The sequence below is a fragment of the Camelina sativa genome, chromosome 15, assembly GCF_000633955.1.
Source record: "Camelina sativa cultivar DH55 chromosome 15, Cs, whole genome shotgun sequence".
Taxonomy (NCBI): Eukaryota; Viridiplantae; Streptophyta; class Magnoliopsida; order Brassicales; family Brassicaceae; genus Camelina; species Camelina sativa.
Genome location: NC_025699.1, coordinates 21527037 through 21547364, shown reverse-complemented (window position 1 = coordinate 21547364; position 20328 = coordinate 21527037). Strand labels below are relative to the sequence as shown.

General features: G+C 32.7%; 2 protein-coding genes across 4 annotated transcripts; both read left to right on the top strand.

Moving 5' to 3' along the window:
• On the top strand, positions 230–3854 carry LOC104747281. Of its 3 annotated transcripts, none has more exons than XM_010468892.2 (7): positions 230–709; positions 1073–1100; positions 1322–1399; positions 1481–1607; positions 1697–1984; positions 2070–2282; positions 2594–3006. In XM_010468892.2, exons 3-7 carry the CDS (start codon positions 1329–1331, stop codon positions 2831–2833), a joined length of 939 nt encoding a protein of 312 aa, XP_010467194.1. In that variant the 5' UTR covers positions 230–709; positions 1073–1100; positions 1322–1328; the 3' UTR covers positions 2834–3006. The 3 variants fall into 3 exon arrangements, with proteins under 3 accessions (XP_010467194.1, XP_010467192.1, XP_010467193.1); XM_010468890.2 differs by lacking the exon at positions 2594–3006 and adding an exon at positions 3433–3854 and having other exon boundaries at positions 231–709; XM_010468891.2 differs by lacking the exons at positions 1073–1100; positions 2594–3006 and adding an exon at positions 3433–3854 and having other exon boundaries at positions 231–709.
• LOC104747280 (nucleolar protein 56-like) lies at positions 7433–8960 on the top strand. Its single transcript, XM_010468887.2, has 4 exons — positions 7433–7645; positions 8019–8084; positions 8163–8311; positions 8401–8960. Exons 1-4 carry the CDS (start codon positions 7592–7594, stop codon positions 8549–8551), a joined length of 420 nt encoding a protein of 139 aa, XP_010467189.1. The 5' UTR covers positions 7433–7591; the 3' UTR covers positions 8552–8960.

Here is a 20328-nt window from a genome sequence, read left to right as displayed (position 1 = left end):
CACTTTTGTTACTCCAATTAAATAATAAAATAGTTTTAATAATGGAAAAAAGAGAGCTGAAAATACAATTTTTCCATAAGAGTTCAAATGACATAAAATAATCTGAAAATTATTAATCACACTAGTTAATTCGATATCAGAATGGGCTTTAGATGAATTGTTTTAGGCCCAGTTGGAAACAGTTTAGGTCACAAAAGAAGAAGAGACGACACGGAGACACCTCTACTTCACGCAGCTGCATAAGTGAGAAGAGATGAGCTTGTTCTACTTCACGCAGCTTCTTGTTGTTTTTTTTATTTCTCTTGTCTTGTTCTTCTTTTATTCTTCTTTATTTATGCTTATGGAGCAGAGAAAAGAGAGAGAAGCGATCGATCTCCTCTTCCTCCTCACTAGTCAAACCCATTATTATTTGATCCGATTATATATATATACATAGCTGGTGAAAAAAAGAAGATAATCTTCTCATCTTCTTAATTGGAAAAAAAAAATATATATGTTGATCGAGGCTAGAGATCAGAGAGAGTTGGTTTCTCCGCCGCTGAAGAAGACGAAGACAGATCCGGATGCGATGGAGTTGGTTTGTCCGACTGATGTGGAGGAAGAGGATATCGAAATCCCCACAACGTGAAATCTCTGGAAAGGAAACAAGGACGATCCTGAATATGCAAAACAGCGAATGATCTTTGAGAAGCAATTTACAGAGAGTAAGGTATGTTTAGTAATCGTTTTTAATTTATTATTAATTAATTAGAATCAGATGTTTAATTTTTGTTTTATTAATGATTGTTTTATTTAGGGTGTAATTTAACCGGTTGGAATAATATTGTCTCTAATTTTTTAGATATTTGTACTTAAAGATATATGCAAACAAGTTAATTGAGAAAACAAATTAACCATATTAGAATTTTCTAGATCCTTAAAATTTTGTTTTTAATACCAAAATAGCGCCTTAATTTTTCCTAATAGAACCTAAAATTTTCATTAGCGCTTTAATTTTTTGTGAAATTCCCCCCACTCTTAAAACCCCTAAAACTGCCTCAAAACTATTTAACCACCTCCCTCTACTTCTCAGGTCTCCATTTCACAGATCTCATTGAAAGGTATTTCTATAATTTTATTTATTTTTAGAAGTTAATCTTGATGTTTAATTACTAATATTTACTCGCTTCCAAGTTTTACAAATCTTTGGTAATCGTTGTTGTTGTGGTTTTACACAGTCTTTGCTTACTTGTTAATCTCTATTAATTTAGATTAGAGTCGTTTAATTTTTCACTTTGTAAAATTTGGGGTTGATAACTTTTGAATGTTTATGTGTTTATAGTGTAACAATGGAAGAGCCATTTGTGGATCGTTCAAGTTTACCTGTGCTGCATCCATCTCGGTTAAATGGAGCTAAATGGTATGGATTTATTTCAACATACTGTTGATTACTTTCACATAGTTATAACTCAAACTAAAGTAATGTATTTCAATGGAGCAGGTTTAAATACCACACCCAAGTATCAACTGGTGTACGAAAGGTCATTCAAAGTTGTTTTAAGGGACCATGGTACTCTTGGAGAAAAGTGCCTCCCTTCTACAAAAGAACCTGGTTTACACTGTTTATGGTAGTACTGTTGTCTATTATATTTCATTAAGCTATTTCATAAATGATTTACAGTATTACTCATCATGTGTGATTACTTTGTTTTCTCAGAAAAAGTTTAACTGGGATGCTTCTATCAACTATCAAGTTGAACGAGAGTTCAAAAAGCTTGCTGCATATCGCCTCAAAGGAATGATAAGCCATGCTAAGAAGGGAGGAGAAAAACCAGATTGGATTTTGTCTGATTATTGGACGATTATGCAGGCACATTGGGCAACAGCAAAAGCAAAAGCAACAAGTGAGAAGGCTCGTGCTTCCCGAATGTCTGATCGCAATGGTTTAGGCCCACATTCTCATCTAGCAGGTTCAAGTTCGTATGTCAAAGTTCAAGCTGCTTTGGTAATGTTCACATTTTCTATCAATTTCCATATAAATTCTTGATCATTTTTGTATTAGTTCACTTAGTTTTATTGTTTGTTTATAGGAAGCAAACAATGAAGATTACTCATTTATTGCTGTGATGAAGAAAACACATCAAAAGCCTGACGGAACCTATGTTGATCAACGAGCAAGATTGGTTGCAGAAACTTATGAAAAGCATGTACAAGAACGCTTGGAACAACTTGAATCTTCTGGTGAAGAGAATGTGACAGCTGAAAATCTTGACAAAGCTGAGAAAAATGAGATTTATATCAAGGTAACATTTCAAAACCTTATATTCTTTAAGATTTTTTGAGATTATATATTTGTGATTAGTATATTGAGGTTTAGCCATATATGTTATTAGGGTGGAGCAAATTTGTTAGTCACCATGGAACTGTCGTGTTTTATTGTTTGGTTTGAGTTACGTACGGGTGGTGTATTGGGCGTGAGTTGTTTGGTCGTGAGTTGTGTGTTTGGTCGTGAGCAAATTTGTTAGTCACCATATATGTTATTGTTTGGTCGTGAGTTGTGTGTGTTGTATTGGTTTGGTGTATGCTAGCTTATGTATTTATTTTTTATTTCTAGGCTGCTGGATCATCTAAACATGGTCATATCTTTGGACTTGGAGCACTTGGTGAGTTTTTACCATCTGTTGGTGCCTCTTCAAGTGTACCACAATCTGGTGAAGAAATAGAGACAATAACACATCGGATGCAGGAGATGGAAACTGATCTGAAAAAAAACCTTGAAGAAAATCAGCAAATCCAGAAAAGACTTGAAGCTATGGAGAAACTTGTTGAATCTTTTGCAAGTCAAAATGTCTAAATCCAACACCACTACCAAGACCATCCACCTTTATCTAACTACTATGGTTTGTTTGTATTTTCTTATGTTTATGGATTAACTTTGTGCTTGGTTTATATTTCCTTTCAGTTGTGTTTATGTATCAACTTTGTATTTGGATGTTAGTTTGTTATCTATATATTATCGTTTGCATATTATTTTTAGTTTTCATGTTTTATTCTAAAATTATATATTTGTTGAAATATGGTGAATGGATTTAATATTTAAAAAAAAATCTAAGAACGTGAAATGTCACAAATAAATACAAATATGGTAATTAAAAAATAAAAATAAAATAGAATAAAAATAAAAATAGTGACGGTTGTGTGTCTCTAATTGAGTCACTAATTGTGTCTAGTTTGTGATTGTATTTTGGTGGCAAAAAGTCACAACGTAGTGACTTAAAATAGTACTANTTACGTACGGGTGGTGTATTGGGCGTGAGTTGTTTGGTCGTGAGTTGTGTGTTTGGTCGTGAGCAAATTTGTTAGTCACCATATATGTTATTGTTTGGTCGTGAGTTGTGTGTGTTGTATTGGTTTGGTGTATGATAGCTTTATGTATTTATTTTTTATTTCTAGGCTGCTGGATCATCGAAACATGGTCATATCTTTGGACTTGGAGCACTTGGTGAGTTTTTACCATCTGTTGGTGCCTCTTCAAGTGTACCACAATCTGGTGAAGAAATAGAGACAATAACACATCGGATGCAGGAGATGGAAACTGATCTGAAAAAAAACCTTGAAGAAAATCAGCAAATCCAGAAAAGACTTGAAGCTATGGAGAAACTTGTTGAATCTTTTGCAAGTCAAAATGTCTAAATCCAACACCACTACCAAGACCATCCACCTTTATCTAACTACTATGGTTTGTTTGTATTTCCTTTCAGTTATGTTTATGGATTAACTTTGTGCTTGGTTTATATTTCCTTTCAGTTGTGTTTATGTATCAACTTTGTATTTGGATGTTAGTTTGTTATCTATATATTATCGTTTGCATATTATTTTTAGTTTTCATGTTTTATTCTAAAATTATATATTTGTTGAAATATGGTGAATAGATTTAATATTTTAAAAAAATCTAGGAACGTGAAATGTCACAAATAAATACAAATTATGGTAATTAAAAAAAATTAAAATTAAAAAAAAAAATTAAAAAAAACAAATAGTGACGGTTGTGTGTCTCTAATCGAGTCACTAATTGTGTCTAGTTTGTGATTGTATTTTGGTGGCAAAAAGTCACAACGTAGTGACTTAAAATAGTACTAATTTGTAACAAATATATGACATTTTTTGGGTCATGTTTTGTGTCATATTTGTGACTCTATTAACCGTCATAAATTGCAACTTTTTTGTGACTATTCAATTATCGTCACAACTTGTGACGAATTGTTACTTCAAAAACGTCACAACTGTTTATGACTTTTTTGTGACTTACACCCATTTGTGACCATTTTATTGTGACCTTCTTCAATCCGTTTCATTTTCGTCACAATAAAGTATTTGTGACCAAAAATTAATATATTATGACCATTGAATTGGTAACAATATTCACTTTTTATTGTAGTGTACATTTCTAATTAAGTTTGAAAAATTTACTAAAATGCCAATAATCTCTATTTTTTTGTCACATTTTCTAATAAAATTATGCTCTACAGGTATCAAAGAAAATCATCGGTTTAATCACTTCAGCTTAAGAAATATTAATCTTCAATGACATTATAATTTAGAGCTATCATCCCATGGCAACTTACTCGATCAAACATATAGCCAAAAGGTGTACCTTTTGATTTTTGATCAAATCATATAAACAAAGAGGTCTTGACTTTTGAGATAACAGTAAATAATCTAAAACTAGGTACGGACCCGCATGTACGTGTGTGATTGATTTCAAAAACTATGTTTACTATAAGGTTTGTGATATATTATATACACATAGAGTTAAATCATTTACAGTTCAAACTTATATTAGTTTGGTTCCATTGAGTTTGTGATTTTTGAAATAATAAAGGTTTGAGCATAAAATTAAGATTCACAAAACAACATACCCAAATCTAATGTTTACCGAATTAGTGATTAATCAGAATTGTTTAAAACTTGTAAATTATGAAACAGATAAAAACCATCAAAAAAATTAAAACTTCTCGAAACGAATGACCTAAATTCTTAATCAGGTCAAACATGTCCCGATACCTATACTCCATAAGAGGTATAATACTTTTTTATCTATAAAAACCCGTCCTTGAAATCTTTAAGAAATAATATTAATATATATATATAAGATTTTATATTTTTTAATATTTTAATTTTGAAATTAAGTAATCTTTAGTATACGATAGTCATATATACTAGAAATTTTCTATATGGAAAACTGAAAAATTAAGATTTGCATTAGTTTAAATATTTTATAGTTTAAAATAAATTTAAGATGCCATCAAATTGTTTTTTAAAAGATTTTCTAATATCTATTGTTCAAAATTATTTTTCATTTTTTTCGTCAAAATTTTTTAAAAATAAGTAATAATGTTATTTATATTGTTGAAAATATCATTTAAAAATATATATTTTACGTCTCATGTTATATTTTTTAATTATATTATAATACATAAGTTTTGAAAATAATTTCGAGAACATGTAGGGGATAATATTTATTAATATTTAAATAATATTTACCAATTTTAGAATTTATAGAAACAAAATATTATGTATAGAAATATACTAAATAGCAATTATAGTTTTATATAATATTATAGAATATTAAGGATAAATAATAAATTGTGCATCGAGCTTTCTGGCGACGATACGTCAGCTTTTTTTTTCACGAATGCTTCTCTTTTAATATATAGGGGATTTTGGGTAGATATATTCCTTTTTCAAATTTTCACTAATTTGGATAATAGTTTGGCTATAGGAGTCAGGACATCTAAGGATCCATTTTTGACGGATTTTTGAGTTTTTGAGTATTGTTAAAAATATTTAGGAAATTCTACATAATTATGATGTATTGGACTTTGTAGGACTTAGTAGAAAATTCTACAAAACGGCTTTTTCATTCCTGGACAATTACAATATGTTCGATTCATATATCGGACTATTGGCTGTGCTCAAACATACATGTACTTTTAAAAGTTTTGAATTCCATACTTGGACTTCTGATTTTGTGCGTAAACATACAAAAACGTGTTTAATGATTAACTCTGTTAATATCTCCGTTAAGAGATGATGATGTGGAATCCATGTGTGCAGACAGAGTGAAACGACGTCGTTTTAGTTGTGTTAAAAAAAGAGGAAAAAAGAGGTAGGACTTTGTAGGAGATTCTATATAATTATGATGTATTGGACTTTATAGGACTTTGTAGAAAATTCTACAAAATGGCTTTTTTATTCCTGAGACAATTACAATATGTTCGATTCATACATCGGACTATTGGCTGTGCTCAAACATACATGTACTTTTAAAAGTTTTGAATTCCATACCTGGACTTCTGATTTTGTGCGTAAACATACAAAAACGTGTTTAATGCTTAACTCTGTTAATATCTCCGTTAAGCGATGATAATGTGGAATCCACGTGTGCAGACAGAGTGAAACGACGTCGTTTTAGTTGTGTTAAAAAAAGAGGAAAAAAGAGGTAGCACATTAGGCTCAAACCTGGACACTCCTTATCCTACAATCCTCTCCATAACCACTGGAACACAACACATTATTGATATATGTTGAACAACAATTGGATATATAGTTTTCTCTCTCTTCTTCTCTCTGCGTTGAATCTCGTTCTGGTTTTTTATAAACCTTAGCTTCTTTGTCTTCTTATCTTGATGATGATGATCTTTGATCGATTTGAGACTTACTGAATTCTGGGCTGTTTTAAGTTGGATTCTGGGTTTTTACTTTTTACAATATGCATTGTGGAGATCTGACTCCTATGACCATATATATTCTTTAATGATTTTGATCTCAATCTCGAAATCGATTTGATTTAAAAAAGTAGAATTTTTTATTATCATTTGATCAAACAAGATCCTTATGTTTTTCTGTTCAAATTCAATTATTAATTAGCTTCCCTTAGTTAATATTTGTTCTTCATTGATGAACCCTCGAAAATCTGCTTTTGCTATTGGTTCATGAGTTGTGTGAATTTTGTTTAGTAATTTTTGTGTATTATATGTGTGCATCACCAGGTTTTAGCTAAATTATCTGGATTTGTTTCCCATTCACAACTTTCTTCAATGTAGGAGGGAAGAGAACAGAAAAGAAAAGAGAAAAGACTATAGATTCAATTGTTGTACAGTTTATCTCAGTTATTTGTTGTGTCACAGTGGTTAAGGAGGGGATACTAATAAGATTAAGCCTTCAGGTTCGAGGCTAGCTTGCTATCTCTTTGTGGAATCAGGTCAGATTTCATGGTAGTTGTGATGTATTGGACTTTGTATTCGATACTGAATTTTCACTTTTTATCTATCCTATATTATTCACTTCTCCTTCTATTGTCTTGATTATAGGTTATGGAGGAGGTTACTTAGATCTCTATCGGTGATTCATTGTGGAAGAGGATATTATGATCTATCGGTAAAGGTTTGATTGACCGTTTTCACCTGTTTCCTCTGTTGGGTTTTTGTCCCTTCTTTCTTCAATCCTTAATCCCTTAACCCGATTTTTATTTTTTTGTATAAGTGATAACTCTCTCTTATTTTTACATGGTTTCGATTTAGATTCTAGGTTTTTGTTTCAGGTAGCAATTATGGTAATATTGATATTCGTTTATGAACGAAAAAGTTGGCATGTGTTAAGACTTGTAAGTATCTCTTTCTCTCCATGGTCTTCTTTTGGCAACTCATTCATTTTCTGTTTGCAGTTGTGTTCATTTTCATACAAAATGTAAAACTCATTTTCATAGGTTCTCATACTGTACTCAAGGCTTGTTTGAAGTGAACTGCTAATGTCTATGTCTTTAGTGAAATTCATAACTTAGTTCCTGTTGAGTTAGTTTCTGTATAGCATGACTAATGTATGTTTTATTCTTATGCTTAGTTTCTGCATTAATTATGAGTGTCTAGCCTTATCTCTCTTGTTATGAGTCTTACATTCTGTATATACCCTTGACACGATCAGCTAAAACATTGGTCAAGTGTCTGATTACAAGCTTGTTTTGTTTGGTTAATTAACAGAAAAGGGAGGTACCACAAGGTGAGAAGCCAGAACCAGTGAGAACCCACCTGAGGAACATGATCATTGTGTTTAAAGGCCTTCTCTTGTCTTTTTTGTTTGTAACCTCTGGTTTGTGTTCTCATAAACGTTTTCTATTTATGTAGCCTGGTGATCTTGAAAAATCTCAGCTTGGATTAGCTTATAGCTACAGCAGAGCCAAGGTGAAGTTCAGTGTTAACCGAGTGGATAACATGGTTATTCAAGCTATTTTCCTCCTTGACGAGGATATCAATTCCTTTGCCATGAGAGTCAGGCTTGTTTTGTGCTTTTCCTTTCAGATTATGTGTTGCAATTTACCTTTGAGAAATATTGGTAGATGAACTGTTTACAATGTTCTTACAGGGAATGGTATTCGTGGCACTTCCCCGAGCTAGTGAAGATAGTTAACGACAACTATCTTTACGCCCATGTTTTTTTTATAGCAATGAATAAATGTGTTTTTAGTATCAATTGTTCTGGGACGGTTATTTTCTTACTTGTTGACAGGCCATGATTTATCACCAGTTGACCTGATCAACGTACAGACCTTTGCTCAGAGAGTTATGGATCTTGCTGACTACAGGAAGAAGCTATAGGAAGAAGCTAACGTACAGACCTAATTTGACAGCTTTGATTGGAGAAATGGAAGGATGTCTCAGCAAAGAAAAGCAAGAAGAAGAAGAAGAAGAGGTGGTGGCAATGGAAGAGGACAAGTGAGAGAAAAAGAAGAAGAAAGAAAAGAGGAAGATGGAGATAGCAGAGGAGAATGAAAAATCAGAGAAGAAGAAAAAGAAGAGTAAAGCTGGAGGATAAGAGGAACATGCTAGTTGTGATTGTATAGAGTATGTATAAAACTATAAATTAATTAAGAAACGCAATTTATACAAATTGCCATCTTTCTATATAACATTGAATTGAGGCCATATGATACATATCTCTGTGAACTGAGGCCATATGATATACATTGAATTGAGGCCATATGATACATATTTTTATGTATTTAATATTGATAAATATTAAATAAACATATATGTTATGGCTGAGTTATGTACTTCGTACGGCTGTGTTATGAGTTATGTACTTCGTACGGCTGAGTTATGTACTTCGTACGGCTGTGTTATGCCTGAGTTATGTACTTGGTATGGCTTCGTTTGGTCTTTTGTGTCGTGTCTCGATATTACAAAAAGTGTTGTTGGGGAAACCCAAACAATAATTATGTACCTGCTCAGATCCACACCCGTAATAAATTTATAAAGTTAGTTTTTCACAATATATTATACAAAATAATTAAAAAAACTAAACTCAAAATTCGAATAAAAAATAAAAAGACTCCGATGAAGTGACTAAGTGATGGCTGAGTTATTGACTTACACGGTTGACTTATGAAATATTTGTAAATTTATATTACTATAACTCAATATTTAAATGTACAATTGAAATATAAATATTACAATTATTATAACCAATAAAAGTAATAATTATAGAGAAAATTGATTTTACACATTCTCACGAGAATGTGTTAAACATACAACACATGACGTTTGGGGGTTAGGGTTAGAGTTGGGGTTTAGGGTTTGAGATGTAGGGTTCAAATGAGTAACATTATTTGTTTTTTGGTTTTGGTTCTAATGTGTTTTAATGTGTTTGGTTTAAGGTGGTAATATGGATATACTAATATTATTACCATTTGAATATTTTTTTTTAAAAATCAATCTTTTTTTTTGGTTATTTCTGGTTATAGGTCGGTTAGATTAATATATAACCATAAATAACTCAAAATATATTATAATTAAGTAGATTAGCCTAATATAACCGAAAGTAAGCCTAATATAACCGAAAGTAACCAAACATACCAATTCAAAAATACCAAATTGGAAAAATTATTTTTTCGGTTCGGTTCGGTTTGGTCGGTTATTTAGTCATTCTAATTTGAGGGTTAGCTGAGTTATAGTAAAGTTATGGCTGAGTTATGCAACAAATATATTAATTTATTATATACCTTCTCGAGAATACAAAAAGTGTTGTTGGGGAGACGCAAACAATAATTATGTTTATTGTTAAGAACCACACGCGTAATAAATGAGATTTTAGCGATTTTAATTTTTATTTAAAAGGAATTCAAAATTTGAATTTGAATTTTTAATTTTTTTTTAATAAAAGTTTTCTCAAACAATTGACTGATATGGCTGAGTTATCGACATAAACGGCTGACTTATGAAATATTTGTAAATTAGAATTATTATAACTCAAAATTAAAATATAGAATGAAAAAATAAATATTACAATCATTATAAGCAATAAAAAGTAATAATTATAGACAAAGACTGATTTTTACACAGTCTGATCAAAATGTGTAAAACATTCAAAACATGACATTTAGGGTTTAGGGTTTAAGGTTAGGGTTAGGGTTNGGTGGTAATATGGATATACTAATATTATTACCATTTGAATATTTTTTTTTAAAAATCAATCTTTTTTTTTGGTTATTTCTGGTTATAGGTCGGTTAGATTAATATATAACCATAAATAACTCAAAATATATTATAATTAAGTAGATTAGCCTAATATAACCGAAAGTAAGCCTAATATAACCGAAAGTAACCAAACATACCAATTCAAAAATACCAAATTGGAAAAATTATTTTTTCGGTTCGGTTCGGTTTGGTCGGTTATTTAGTCATTCTAATTTGAGGGTTAGCTGAGTTATAGTAAAGTTATGGCTGAGTTATGCAACAAATATATTAATTTATTATATACCTTCTCGAGAATACAAAAAGTGTTGTTGGGGAGACGCAAACAATAATTATGTTTATTGTTAAGAACCACACGCGTAATAAATGAGATTTTAGCGATTTTAATTTTTATTTAAAAGGAATTCAAAATTTGAATTTGAATTTTTAATTTTTTTTTAATAAAAGTTTTCTCAAACAATTGACTGATATGGCTGAGTTATCGACATAAACGGCTGACTTATGAAATATTTGTAAATTAGAATTATTATAACTCAAAATTAAAATATAGAATGAAAAAATAAATATTACAATCATTATAAGCAATAAAAAGTAATAATTATAGACAAAGACTGATTTTTACACAGTCTGATCAAAATGTGTAAAACATTCAAAACATGACATTTAGGGTTTAGGGTTTAAGGTTAGGGTTAGGGTTAGAGTTTGAGGTTTAGGGTTCATATTTCCAACATTATGGGTTTTAATATAACAATTTGGTTTTGATTATACATGTCATGTATTGTGTTTGGTTTAAGGTGGTAATTTGGATATACTAAGGCTGTGATTGGCAACCAGTAAGAGCGGATTTTAGAGCGTTTTTCCCAAAAAACGCTTGCATTACACCAATCATAAATCTTTTTTACTATTTGTATTTTTGAAAAAAAAAACAGCAGATGCGGTTTTATCCAAAGGATAAAGCCTTGTACCGCTTTCTCAAACTGAAGCACCATTTACCCAGCGGATTTTAAGAAAAACCGCCAATGTATATACTTTTTTTATTTTTATTATAATAATTATAAATCTTTTATCTACATACACATATACACATACATATATATACAAATAACAAATAAAAAATAACTTTTCTGTTTTCTCTCTCCTTTTAGAATGTACTAAAAACAAAATCATTCTAATAATAAATAATAGTAATTTTAGTAGTATATATAGGCATATATAATTATTAATAAAACCAGTTTTTTTTTGTCAACATAATAAATCCAGTTTTTCTAATAACCATAGATTTCTTTTTGAAACTTTTAATAACAATTTTTGAAATTAAATTTTTTATTTATTGATAGAAAAATGAAAATATATATTTATACTAGTTATTAATAAAATAATGGGGGATTTTCAAAAATACCCCTTTTTCTATGTCACTTTTCAAAAATACCCTTTGATGGTGTCTATTTTTAAAAATACCCCTTTTTAATATATAAAATGAAAAAATTATAAACCCTAAACCCCAAATACTAAACCCTATCCTTTTAAAACTATAGCCTAAATGTAAATTGAGAACCCAAACCTAAAAAAACAAATTCTAAAAATTAATTTAACATAGGGTAATTGTGTAAAAAAGGGCAAAAATGAAAATGTTCAAAAAAGAGGGCATTTTTGAAAAGAGGTAGGCCAAAAGGGGTATTTCTAACAAATTCTCTAAAATAATATGAATTTCGTACCCTAAATTGTTTTTCACCAATCAAACACTATTTTGTATCGCTTATTTTGGAGTAACTGCACCAATCAAACATTATTTTTCTTTTCAACAGAAATAACAGATGAAGATCATATGACGTAAATAAGAGATAATATTGCAAATATGTTATGGAAAAATCAAAGTAATAGATAATACTTTTTTATGTGTTGTACTTTTTTTTATGATATAACTATTCAATACATTTAAAAATATGTATGTTAAAATTAAATTTATATTTTGATCAATTTTTGTATTAGTGGTTTATAAATATCTGTTATTGTTTATTTATTAATATGAAAAATTTAATTAATTATTAATATATATACAATCCGCACCGCAAGTAGTTTTTTTCACCAATCAAACATTATTCTGTACCGCTTATTTTATACAAACCGCACTTGTCCCACAAATATATTTCTCCCGCAAGTACCGCAGTTGAACCGTACCGCACTGTAATACCGCTTTCCTCGCACAACCAAAACCGCGATTACCATTCGGACCCTAATATGATAACCATTTGAAATTTTTTTTTTTGAAATTATTTTTTGGTTATTTCCGGTTATGGGTCAGTTAGATGAATATATAACCATAAATAATCCAAGTGTTATCCAAATTAGGTCGATTAACTTAATATAACCGATAACAAACCGAATATAACCGTAATTAACCGAAAATAATGGAAAAATAGTTTCCGGTTTTGTTCGGTTTGGTCTGTTATTTAGTCATTCTAATTTGAGAGTTGGCTGAGTTATGGTAAAGTTATGGCTGAGTTATCGTTTAAGGTCTTCTCAATAATATGAAAACGTATTCTTCTTTCTTTCCTCGGTCTTTTGTTCTATCAGATTCCTAATAAGTATTAAAACGTCTCTCGATGTCACAAAAAGTATTGTTAGGAAAGCACGAAAAATCACTAATTCTGTGCCTGCTCAAATCCACATGCATAATAAAATCATAAAGTGAGATTTTTTTTTTTTTTTTTTCAACCAAACATTAATGAATTAGAAGATAACTCCGAGATTGGTTGCCCAAACCGGAGGGAAAGAGTTTACAAAAGAAATCTCTGAAACTAAGATCCTTGAAAACCGAGCTAAACAATCTGCTCTCACATTAGACTCACGAGGGATTCTGTCCAGCGTGAAGGATGGAAATGATGATCGGAGAAGAGAAAAGTCCTCCAGTAAAATCGAGAAGGCGGGCCAATCTTCGGGCTTCTGCACCATTGCGATCAATTCTGCACAATCCGTCTGAAAAGCTTGACAATCTACTCTCGCCGCCAACAATGACTCCATGGCCCAGATCAAGGCTTGCAGCTCCGCATGTAAGAGAGTAAGACCACGTCTTTGGCTCCAGGCTCCCAATANAGAGTTTACAAAAGAAATTTCTGAAACTAAGGTCCTTGAAGACCGAGCTAAACAGTCTGCTCTCACGTTAGACTCACGAGGGATCCTGTCCAGCGTGAAGGATGGAAATGATGATCGGAGAATGGAAAAGTCCTCCAGTAAAATCGAGAAGGCGGGCCAATCTTCGGGCTTCTGCACCATTGCGATCAACTCTGCACAATCCGTCTGAAAAGCTTGACAATCCACTCTCGCCGCCAACAACGACTCCATGGCCCAGATCAAGGCTTGCAGTTCTGCATGTAAGGGACTAAGACCACGTCTCTGGCTCCGGGCTCCCAATAGAATCGTCACATCGTCCCCATTGCAAAACCACCACCCCAATCCCTGTAGAACATCCGAGTATTTCCATGAACCATCAATCTGACAACGGATAAATGGCTCCCTAACTTCCACAGAATCCGGAGGATTTAAATAATTATCGGAAAAAGATTTGGCATCATCCCATAATAATTTGTCATTTATCGCCTGATTTATAATTTCTGTCGGATCTGCCTCCAGACCCTGGAAAACTTTTTTATTCATATCTTTCCATACCGACCACAGGATCCAAGGAAGTCGACCAGAAATAGCTGACATCCCGGGCTGCGCTGCCGCCCTCCAATAAATAAAATCCAGATTCACATAGATTGATGCATATGGGAAACCTTCTGCTTCCAGTGATATAGGAGACAACTCCCAAACCCTCTGTGACCGCGGACACTCAAAAAGAGCGTGATTGATGGTTTCCGGTTCCAGACCACACCGCTTACACAGAATATCACATCGGACACCGCGATATGCTAGCCGTTCCAATACATGAAGAGTTCCAGAAGCAACCTGCCAAAAGAAATGTTGGACTTTGGAAGGAACCTCAAGCTTCCACGCCTGGGCTCGAAGAGCCGTACACGTAGGTCCGATTTCCACTTCCCTTATCAACTCCCTTGCTAACCGATAACCGGACTTCACCGAATACTTGCCGGACTTGGTATGATGCCAAACTAAGGAGTCTGGTTTGTTAAATTTACTGACCGCAATGCTCCGAATAATCGGTATATCCTCCGGATCAAAAAATTCCTCTAGAATTGGTAAGTGCCAATCCTTCGTAGATGGATTAATTAAGTGATTAACCATCAAACTTGGAAGCAATAATCGACCTCGACCATTAGCTGGTCTTGGACGAATATCCATTAGCCACGGATCACGCCACACCGAGATAGAGCAGCCCGAACCTACTGCCCATCTCGCACCTTGCTCTACTAGTGCCTTAGTTGAGTAAATGCTTCTCCATGCAAAGGAAGGAGAATATGGTTTCATTGCCAAAAGAGGGTGTAACATCTGCGCATTACCCGAGTCATTAAGGAATTCGGATAATGGATAAGATGCCAATACTGTTTTGCTAACATAGCATCATTAAAATGTTGTAAAGCCCGGAATCCGAGGCCCCCTTCACACTTATCTTGACACATTTTATCCCATGCAACCCAATGCATACCCCGAGCTTTATCATTCAACTTCCACCAGAAAGTAGAAATAGCACTTGTTAATTTGGAAGTCAACTCCTGCGGTAATTTGTAACACGACATAACATGGGTAGGAAGTGCAGTTGCCACCGATTTAATCATAACCTCCTTACCCCCCTTCGACAAAAGCTTTGCAGACCAACCGTTAACTCGGTCATCCAGCCGATCCTTAACATAACTAAAAACATTGGTTTTCGAACCCTGGAGACTTTCCGGGATACCCAAATACGAACCCATACCGCCTTCTTTAGAAATACCAATAACCGATTTTAACTGAGGACGTAAGTCAGATGGGACTTTTTTACCAAACATAATGGAAGATTTATCCAAGTTAACCTCTTGTCCTGAGGCTTTCCCATAATCTCCTATTATATCTATTACTTTCCTACAATCAGTTGCCTCTGCTTTACAGAAAAACAGACTATCATCAGCAAACAACAAATGTGAAATGGTAGGACTATCACGGGCAATCGTGATACCCGTTATTTTCTCTTCCCGTTCGGCTTTCTTAATGTTTGCTATCAAGACCTCCGTACAAAGAATGAACAGATCCGTTTTGAAAGCCAGAAACCCCGTCTGACACAGTTGATTGGTATTTAGACCATGGAACATCTCCTGAGCGACAAGAATATTATCTGTTATTAAGCGTCCAGAGACAAAGGCCGACTTTAGAGGTAATAACCTTTTTAACCGGAAACATTATACTTTAGAAATAATTCTATAACTGACATTACAAAGACTAATGGGTCTGAACTCCGCCATCCGCTGCGGTCTGTCAACCTTAGGAATAAGACAAATATTTGTCTCGTTTAAACGAGGATCAAACCGATCCGTCCTGAAAAAATTCCGAACTAAAGCCACCAAATCCCCTTTTAAAGAGGACCAAAATCGTTGAAAGAATAAAGCATTCATGCCATCAGGACCTGGTGTTTTCTCCGGGTGCATCGCAAAGAGAGCTTTGCAGACTTCCGCTTCAGAAATATCCCGAGTAAGATCCCTATTCATACTCTCTGTGATTAGTGGATTAATCTCTTGTACCATCTCCGAAATCCAATTGCCAGCCGACTTCTTAAAGAGATCTTCAAAGTACTTGGTAGCAATATGCTCCATACCCGAGGGCGAATCTGTCCAGACATTATCAATGTCGAACAAACCCACAATCTTGTTTCTCGCCCGCCGTTGCTTAGTGGAAGCGTGAAAATATTTAGTATTTTTATCTCCCACCCTAAGCCAGAATTTCATGCTTTTTTGTTGCCAATAGATTTCCTCATCGTGGTACGCCTCTTTTATCACAAGATATTATTGCAAATAATTAAATAATTATTATTCGAATTTAGAATTTTATTTTTCTAAAAGTATTTCTCCAACAATTGAATATTAAAATTATTATAACTCAAAATTTAAATTTAGAATGGAAATATGTCTATTATTAGGTTTACTGATGGTTTCACGCCAAAATATTGCTTTACGGTTGAGTTATAATCATTACGGGAAAACGAAAGGTCATGTGACGGCTGAGTTGTAGTGAGTTATGACTAAGTTATCACAAGAAACAATCTGAAAGTAAATGGATGATATATATGACTTTACGGCTGAGTTATAATATTTACGGGAAAATAAAATGTCATGTGACGGTTGAGTTATAGTGAGTTATGGCTGAGTTATCACAAGAAAAAATTTGAAAGTAAATGAATGATATATATGACTTGACGGCTGAGTTATAATATTTACAGGAAAATGAAAGGTCTTGTCGATTCATGTTACGGCTGAGTTATAGTGTTTTATGGCTGAGTTATCACAAGAAACAATATGAAAGTAAATGGCTGAAATATATTACTTTACGGCTCAGTTATAACATTTAAGGGAAAACGAAAGGTCTCGTCGATTCATGTGACGTCTGAGTTATAGTGATTTATAAATCTTTAACGGCTGATATATCAGAGTCATCGAAAACATTAAATCGGGTTGAAAATTTATCGTCTTCTTCTTCGTCAGATGCTACTTCGACAGCTTCTTCTTCTTCTTGGTTTTCTTTGTCAACGATCTTACCATAATAGAAACAAGTGCCTTCAAATCTCCCACCGTACACTTCATATGTAGATTCTATTTTCGAGTCACTGCTTGGCCGAATCATACTTCCTCTAGCTCCACTAGTTTCTGTAGACTCTTTCGCCGAAAATTCTACATAGAGACGTAGCTGATTGGTTTTCCATAGCCCCAAAAAATATTGCAACTGTCGATCATTGGAGACAAAAACTGGTGGAGTATCATGCGCCATATGTTTCAGTGCCTTGTTCGAGAACATGTAGCTCAGCTTTAGCTCATGGCTAAACGCGTCCAATCTGTAGTCTTCAAGAACAAGCTCCACAAGCTTGTCGTGTGTTGTGCCTCCATCTATCTGCACAACTGTACACCCTCTATCGTTGGTGTTAAATACATATCTCTGTGTCTTTATCCAATTATAGGACACAACTAGTACCGCAACTGGATCCATGAAAGATAATGAAGAACAAGGTGAAGAAGAAGTAGAAGAACAATGTGAAGAATAAAGTGAAGAAGAAGTAGAAGAACAAGTAGAATAAGAAGGTAAATAGTTCACTTATTAACCAGTTGAAGAACAAGAATCGAACGATGTTTCGTATTTCCGGAGAAAAAAAATGATGACAAGGAATTCTGACATGGATGTTGCATCCGACGTGGCAAGTCAGCCATCAAACAATTAATAACTCAGCCTAAATAAAACTCAGCCATCAAACAAATTATAACTCAGTCACAACATGAAAAACATTACAGTAATTAAAAAGCAAAAAATTGCTCCCAAGTTCAGCCGCTTCATCAACTGAAAATATATAACTCAGCCGTATCGTTTAATAAGTCAGCCGTAACTGAATAACATTCTAGTAATTAATCTTTTGCTACTAAGTCAGCCGTCAAATGGCTGAGTTGTACGATAAGTCAGCCTATCACGGCTGAGTTATAGTTTTTTACCATAACTCAGCCATAACAACATCTTATAAGTGAGCCATTTTTCATAACTCAGCCAGTCGGAAAATGGTAACTCAGTCGTGTCGTAGTGATAAATCAGCCAAAATTTTGACAACTCAACCATCGGGTGAAAACTCAGCCGTAAGGACGGCTGAGTTAGAGCATAATTCAGCCAGATTTTAATAAGTCAGCCGTAACGCTTGGCTGAGTTATGCTATAACTCAGCCGTCCGCTCTTACTCAAATGTTTTTTCAATAACTCAGCCGCAACATACCTATAACTCAGCCGCAACATATCTCTGTAACACGTTACGGCTGAGTTATGATTACACCTCAGCAATTTCTGACGTGGCGTCTGACGTGGCAATGACATTTTTGTAATTACGTTTTTTCCGGTAACATAAAACAGGAGCACGCTGGGTATTTTGAAAATACCCGAAATATTCTAGTAATAAAAAAGTTTTTTGTAGATTCTGGTAATATTACCTAAAATGAGTAACATTTGAGTAATTCACCCTAATAATATAGTCAAAAATATAATTATTTTTTAAGAAAACGGTTATGGGATGAAATTTTGTGACGCATACAAGACAAGACGAGTATCCTGTCCCAAATATATATATCTAGGTTAAATACGTGAAATAAATGAATATACAACCGAATCCAAAATTGATTTAACACTCCTTAACAAACTGTTGGAAATGTTTGGATTAGTTTAGAATAATATACATGTAATATCACTTACTAAATTATATCTTAATTTTTTTCTTATATCACTCATGATGGTCTTGGTATTTCTAATTTTAAAAAGTTTACGCAAACATAACTCCGCACGTACGTCGCATCCGAACCTAGTTGGTTTGTATTTTTCAATATTGCGACTTCATAAATTTCACCAGTGTAGGTAGTTGGAATATCTCCACAATTTCTATATTATTATAGATTTTAATTTTTGTGAAAATGTAAAATATGATTTATTGGAATCCCCTATTTAATAAAACGGAAGTACACAACTTCAAATTTGTAGACTATATAATTTTAATAGTAGGTTACAAATGGGTTATAAAAAAAGTTAATATTAATTTGTATTAGATATATGTTACATCACATTGAAAGTCTTAATATGTAACTCTTCATTTTCGCAAGATTTTAGGAGAATAATCTTAATTCTCTTTTACACCAAAATATATCCTTCAAATATTTAATCTTGATTTAAGATCTTCTAAAACAAGTTATCGAAAGAATAAAATAAAATCTCCAAAAAATATTTAGTTAACCATATATATTGGCAAACAAATCTAAAAAAAATTCACTCTTCCACGGATTGAGAGTGATTTCCGATTATATTATAAAATAAACCGATCAATAATCTATCGTTACCTTTTGATAAGGTATCATCTTTCGGTTCATGTCTTTCAATTTTATCATACTTATAACGATGCTTATTATGTTTATACACATTAGTACATTACAATTCATGGTGGACTGCAAGTTAAAATATTACACGACGGGGTTATATGACACGAAGTGTTTGAGTAGATACTAATATAAATTTAAATTTTTGTTAATTCGGTGCTACACGGGTAAAATATCATTTCATTATTTTGTTAATAATATGAATATTAAATTAATAGACATATCTAATTAAGTTGATTAAATTAATACTGTAACAAAAATTAACAAACAAATTATTATTTTTTATCAAATAACTTAATTCGCGGTGTACCACAGATCAAAATCTATACAAAATATACATTATTTCCATAAGTCATATTCAACATATGATTTAATGGCATAGTGTTTTCTAAAAAAAATAACTTTTAAAACAAATAAAACAATCACATTTGTAGTGCTTTAAGTAAAAATTACAAAAATTTGTGCTACAGTACGGATCCATCAGTTTTAGTAGATGATTTTATTGCATAATATTTTATTCACAACAATTTTTAAAATAAATCACATAAATTAGATTGTATATAAAAATTACAATATAAATAAAAAAAATTCAACCCATACTCTAGCACGGATCCTAATCTAGTTTTTTTTGATATCTGTTATACTTTTTGACTGGAATTGATTTAAATGAGAAGCCAAAATCTCAAACCATGTTGAAGTTGTTCCGGAGTTTTTGGTAGGTTAGGAGAATAGGTCTGTTGGGAGAGAGAGAAAGAGAGAGAATATAGTATTTTGTTGATCTGATTTCGA